The sequence below is a fragment of the Stylophora pistillata genome, chromosome 12, assembly GCF_964205215.1.
Source record: "Stylophora pistillata chromosome 12, jaStyPist1.2, whole genome shotgun sequence".
Taxonomy (NCBI): domain Eukaryota; kingdom Metazoa; phylum Cnidaria; class Anthozoa; order Scleractinia; family Pocilloporidae; genus Stylophora; species Stylophora pistillata.
The window spans coordinates 2,227,501-2,233,479 of NC_142530.1; the positions used below are offsets into that span (position 1 = coordinate 2,227,501).

Below are 5,979 nucleotides of genomic sequence, written 5' to 3' on the forward strand. Positions count from 1 at the left end.
AGATATTTATTTAATATATTTCTGAAGCTGAATATGGGTTTTGAAATAATTTAACCAGCATACATGTTCTTGGAATGTGTTGTAAACCTTGCATTTCACTCATAATGAGTATGCCTAAGACCATGTTTTTTGCTACTTATTTCACCAAATGAATGAAACAGCTGCTGAGCAACTTACTTGGAAAATGTAGAACAATTATAATGTTCGATACATACAGTAGCTGTATCAGGTCTAAAGTTAAGTTTTCAGAGTTTACTTTAGACCTAGTACAGCTATGTTTGATCCCTGCAACTGCATTTCCCAGTCTCTCACTACCATCCTTTCAACGTATCGCACAAAACTGCGGGCATTTCCAGAAGAGCTCGAGGCTATAATGCCTCCTTGGTGGCCATGTCTGTGACTTTCAAAGAGGCAAATACTTGCATTCCTGAAGCATAACACCATTGTCTTGTCTGGGGGCACAATCAGGACTGCAGCAAATGTTGGATGCTGGCAATGGTAGCTTGTAAGATAAGATTCAAGGTCTTCAACAGTGAAAAAACCCAAGTCTGCAATTAGTTCAATTTTCTGAAATTCTTCATTGTTGTACTGAAGGACCTCTTTGACTTCCAGGTTTGGTTGTTGCACAGGCACATGAAACAAGCTGTAAATATGGTTCCCCTTGAGAATTATTTGGCTGTAGAGAGGAATTACCTGTGATAGATCTTGAAGTTGTTGAGGAATGAAAATTTTACCTTCAAGAAAATGGCATCCAGTTAGCATAGCAATAACTGTACAGGCATTACTTCCAATCAGACTCCCTGCTATGGTTGATTGGCAAATATTTGGAGGCAAGAGCCACTCAGTCACATCCACATGCTGGTTTGTGGTTACAGTTATTTGGTATGCTGGAGCTGGTGGAGTGTCTCTCTGTGTGTGGTTTTCCCTGTGCCATGAACAGTTGCATCTCAAGAAACTATTGCCTGAATTTACTGTGCAGATATTGTTGGGACAAAAATCACATTTAACCTGTGAACTGTTTGATCTTTTGTGTCCACGAACAGGATGGTGGCATTTTCTGCAGTGTGGAGGGACCTTAGTAGTTGTTTCTCTGGTGTTGGAAGCAGCTTTTGTGAGTCTTTGGTTATTGCTGGAAATTGGGAATGGTTGTGAAGTTGGATTAAGACTTGCAATTTCATGATTACACTGTCGTATAGTATTTTCAAATTCATCTTGCTCCATTTCTCTTGCAGTTGTAGTTTCATTGGGTGAATCCAACCCTGAATCAGATCTTTCATTTTCATTGTCCTTGCTCACAACTGGTACTTCAGTGCTTGAATTAGGATTAAGAATTGCTTGTTTTGCAGTTTGACCAAGTTCTTGAACTTTCTTTTTCAGGAAGTCCTTACATAAGGGACATGAATTTAAGCCATTCAAACAGGTATTGTGGAAGGAATGAAAGCAACCTGTTAAAACTTTCCAGTCATCATTTTGGCCAGACATACATTCAGGTTAGTCACATAGCTTAGCTGCATCAGGTTTAACGTTACCTTGATACCCAAGAGGTAAAGTAGTACTCTTGATGGGATAGTTGGCACAGATTGTTGGAAATTTTACTTGAGAAGTTGTATTTCCATTTGACGAGAGTGAGCTTTGTCCTTGTGTTGAAGCAATTCTTCTTAACATAGAACTAAGTACTTGAGCACATTTGACTTTGAGAAACTGTAGTTGGTTCTGGGAAAATGAAAACTGTGATGGTGATGTGAAAGCTGATCTAAAGGTAGCTTGTTGTTCCTTTGATTCAAAAACTTGTTTGGCTTTATTTCTTAATTCATCGGCACTGTCAGAGGGCTTCATTTGGGCACGTAGAATGCTGTGGGTATTTTCAACAGGATACTCATCAAAAATTGTTATGTAGTTACGAAGAAGTTTATAAAGTTGGGGTGAATGCTTTCCCCAGTGTGAGCACATGTTAAGCCAGACAAGTGGAGCTTTGTTGTAATGATGACGCTTAAGGCAGGTGAACATAATCCACATTCGAATCATTACTCTGAAGTATTCTGAGAAAGTATTAAGTTTAAAAGAAATGCTGTAAATAGAAAGAACTAAGGGTATGTAGTTGTCCAGAAGATTAAAAAGTGTTTCATACTCCGAATCTTTAAATCGCCAAAACTTTTTCATCACAGATTCTCATATTAATGTCCATCCTCCATAAACAATTTCTAAGAGCAAGCTGATCCTCCAGGGTTTTGTATTGTCTGCCAGTTTTGATTGAGTAAAAATGCTTTCATACACTGTTTTGAAAAATGGATGAAAGGAAGTAACAATGTGTTCTCTACTGTTCAAGGATATGTGGAGAGGACCTATCATTGGAATCACAGAGAGAATAGAGGGCTGAGGAGACAATTTTGATGGCAAACTTTGCTCATTGTCAGAACCAGTGAAGGATGGATAAGAATATGCTGAATGATCTGATGCAGCTTGAGTGTTTTCACAGTTGACTTGATGAGGTTGCTGATAGCTGATAAACTTCTTCACACACTGATATATTATTTGGCGGCAGAAAAATTGACATGGCCAATCACCAGGCTGAAAAATAATGAACTGTTTTGCATAATCACCCAAACCAGCACTAAGTGCTATGTTATACGCTGCATTAAAGTCCTCTTTGGACTTAAGTTGTAACTCCACAAAGTCAACAAGGTGTAGGTCATCCATTTTTCTCATTGTTTTCACATTGTCATTTTCTGAATACTGATGGGTGTTGAGTCGCTGGCGTTGAAGTTCTGGGTTGAAAAAAGCCTTGGTAATCCAGTTTGGCATTACAGAAGCATAGGAATTGCTCATTTTTTGCATAGATGATGCAGATGTTATAATTTGTAGGCATGTGTTTATACTGATGCCATTTACATCATGCATGATACCGTCCTGCAGCACACTTACAGCAGGTATGTTCTTAAAAGCTTTAATGACTATTGTACACATTGACTTTGTTTCAGATGCCTTATCTCTCTTTGGTCTTCGTTTGGTGTGAATTGAGATGAAATCATCTATAATCAGGACTAAAAGCCACTTGTTTTCAATGGCATCTTGAATGAAATGGTTGAATGATTTGCAATGATTTTCAGACAACAATTTAGCAATGGTGTTCACTGTCCTTCTTGCACAAGAGAGACCCATAATGTGCTGTGTGTCCATACCTTCTTGATTTAGATTACAACTCCTAAGGTAAAGGGCATGGTCAGTTTGAAGTACATTGCATGCCTGACTCAAACAGTAGCAAAGGTTATAAATAACTGACACAGCCCTTCTCTTATTGAGATTAATACGCTCTGTGGAGTGCCTTGCTGATGTAATTGCACCAAGAATGGCATCAAAAATATTTGTTGCCCCTGCTGAGATGCAGAATTCTCTGAACATTTCAGGCTGGTAGATGTGGATTCACATCCTACAGAATACATGGAAGAATAAAACTTATCTCAGACAAGTATGATGTTCAAAATATGGCTTTCAAGGGTTAAATGTTTGTGAAGAGTTGACCTTGTTGTAATGCATTAGATGAAGATTCCTGTCATGTACATGGTGTTGTGTTGTCAAAATTGTTATAGTTTGTACTTTGTACCGAGTCACGTGACGGGCAGTAAAAAGGCACTTGAAGTTCTTGAATGAATGGCGTCGTTCGGATCTTTTACGCTCGCCGATAAATAACACAACATGGTGTCAGAAGTGGGATTTTGAGTCCCTTGACGAGAAGAATAACTGGATAGTCGAGGCCCTTAGAGGAAAATACAGGAGAGTTCTTTGAGGTTACTCGAGCGGAGCTAAATATTGACAAAAGAGAAATTGTTCGCCGCGACAGCAGAAGAAACCCGGGAAGTAAGCGTACTACTGTTCTGGAGGAATCATGGCTAACAAGATTACTGCACCCGAAATGTTCGATTTCAAAAAGCCAGACGAGTGGGAAAAATGGATTCGTCGGTTCGGTCGATATCGGATGGCGTGTGATCTACACAGAAAAAGCGAAGAAATTCAAGTAAACACGTTGCTATACGCGATGGGCGATGCCGCCGACGATGTTATGACTACATTTGTGTTTGGCGATGAGGGAGACCGGCTAAAATACGACAAAGTAAAGGAAAAGTTCGACCAGTATTTCCTAGTCAGGAGAAATGTCATTTACGAACGAGCGAAATTCAACCAGCGAACCCAGGCTGACGAAACCGCCGAGGAATTCATCACATCGCTTCATTGCTTGGCCGAGCATTGCAATTTTGGCGCCCTGAAAGAAGAGATGATTCGGGATCGTATTGTGGTGGGAGTTAAAGATGCTACACTAAGTGAAAAGATGCAGTTGGAATCGACGTTGACTCTTGAAAAAGCTGTGAAAATGGCCAGGGAAAGCGAGTCAGTCAAGAAACAACAAGAAGTCATTAGGAGTGGTCAGCGGTCGACATCCACCGAAATCGATGAGATTGGAGCCAAATTCAGAGCAAAGTTGCAGAAGTTTCCACCAAAGAAACGTGGAGGTGTCGTTGGCGCTAGAGATAAGTCAAACCCCAGTGGCTGTTTACGATGTGGATTATCTGCAAATCACACCAGAGGGAATTGCCCTGCACTTAATTCTGTTTGTCATAAATGTTCCAAGAAAGGTCATTATGCCCGAGTATGTATGTCCCAACAGGTTGAAGAAGTGGTAACCGAGGATCAGTTTTCTGAGGATCCAGATACCAGTGTGTTTCTTGGAGAGATCGGTGTTGACAGCATGCAGGCACATCCGTGGAAAGCTGAAATCCTGGTAAATGGTTGCCCAGTTAGTTTCAAGCTTGATAGTGGGGCTGATGTTTCTGTCATATCAGAAAAGACTTTTGGTCTTTTGTCAATTCAGGAAAAGCTCCTTCCACCTGATAAGAAATTGTATGGCCCATGCAAAGTACCACTGTTTTGCAAAGGTAAATTTACAGCATCCCTTACGCATAACCTGCAATGCTGTGCTGACGAAATTTATGTGGTTCCTGGCCTTGAACAGTCCTTGTTGGGAAGAAGCGCGTGTAGCCGGCTCGGGACAATTGCTAGAATCTCTGGTGTTGACTCAAAGGACAGCAACTATGAGAAGAGATTCCCCAGCTTGTTTCAGGGGTTAGGATGCATGGATGGTGTTTACGAGATCAAGCTGGATGAATCAGTCACTCCATTTAATCTGTGTACCCCAAGGCGTATTCCTATTCCTTTACTACCTCAAGTGAAGAAGGAGCTTGAGCGAATGGAGCAAATGGGAGTGATAGAACAGGTCGATCAACCTACCCAGTGGTGTTCCCCGATTGTTGTTGTACCCAAAAGGAATGGCAGTGTCAGAATTTGTGGTGACTTTGTCCAGTTAAATAAGGCTGTTCAGAGAGAGGTCCACCAAATGCCAACAACTGAACAAACTCTAGCCAAACTGTCTGGCGCAAAGATTATGTCTAAGCTGGATGCAAATAGTGGATTTTGGCAGAGGAAGTTAGGTGAGAATTCAAAGCTGTTTACCACTTTTATCACACCATGGGGAAGGTACTGTTTCACAAGACTACCCTTCGGTATTTCTTCAGCACCCGAACACTTCCAGAAAGCGATGCAGAGGATCCTAGAAGGTCTCGATGGGGTGGAGTGTCAAGTTGATGACATCTTAGTATTTGGAGAGACCCAAGAGCAGCATGATAAGAGGTTGATTGCAGTACTGGAGCGGTTAGCAGATGCTAATGTTACCCTTAACCTGGAGAAGTGCAAGTTCTCAACAGATAAAGTGGAATTTCTGGGGCATGTGATCGGCAAAGATGGAGTGCAAATCGACCCCACTAAAGTGGAAGCTGTCGCACAGATGGGGGAACCAACTGACATTGCACAATTAAGGCGGTTCCTGGGCATGGTCAATCAAGTAGGGAAGTACATTCCTAACCTGGCGGACATGACAAAGCCACTGAGGGATCTTCTGAGTAAGAACAATGTATGGCTCTGGACTGGGGC

General features: G+C 41.3%; 1 protein-coding gene and 1 pseudogene across 1 annotated transcript in view; both read right to left on the bottom strand.

Moving 5' to 3' along the window:
• The window catches only part of LOC111346838 (uncharacterized), a 5,142-nt gene extending 3,660 nt beyond the window's left edge, over positions 1–1,482 (bottom strand). Inside the window, exon 1 of the mRNA XM_088741540.1 lies at positions 257–1,482. Coding sequence (XP_088597666.1) covers positions 257–1,482 — 1,226 coding nt within the window. The remainder of the gene's footprint in view (positions 1–256) is intronic.
• A 9-nt stretch (positions 1,483–1,491) lies between these two features.
• LOC148718382 (uncharacterized) lies at positions 1,492–3,417 on the bottom strand (annotated as a pseudogene).
• Positions 3,418–5,979: the final 2,562 nt, after the last annotated feature.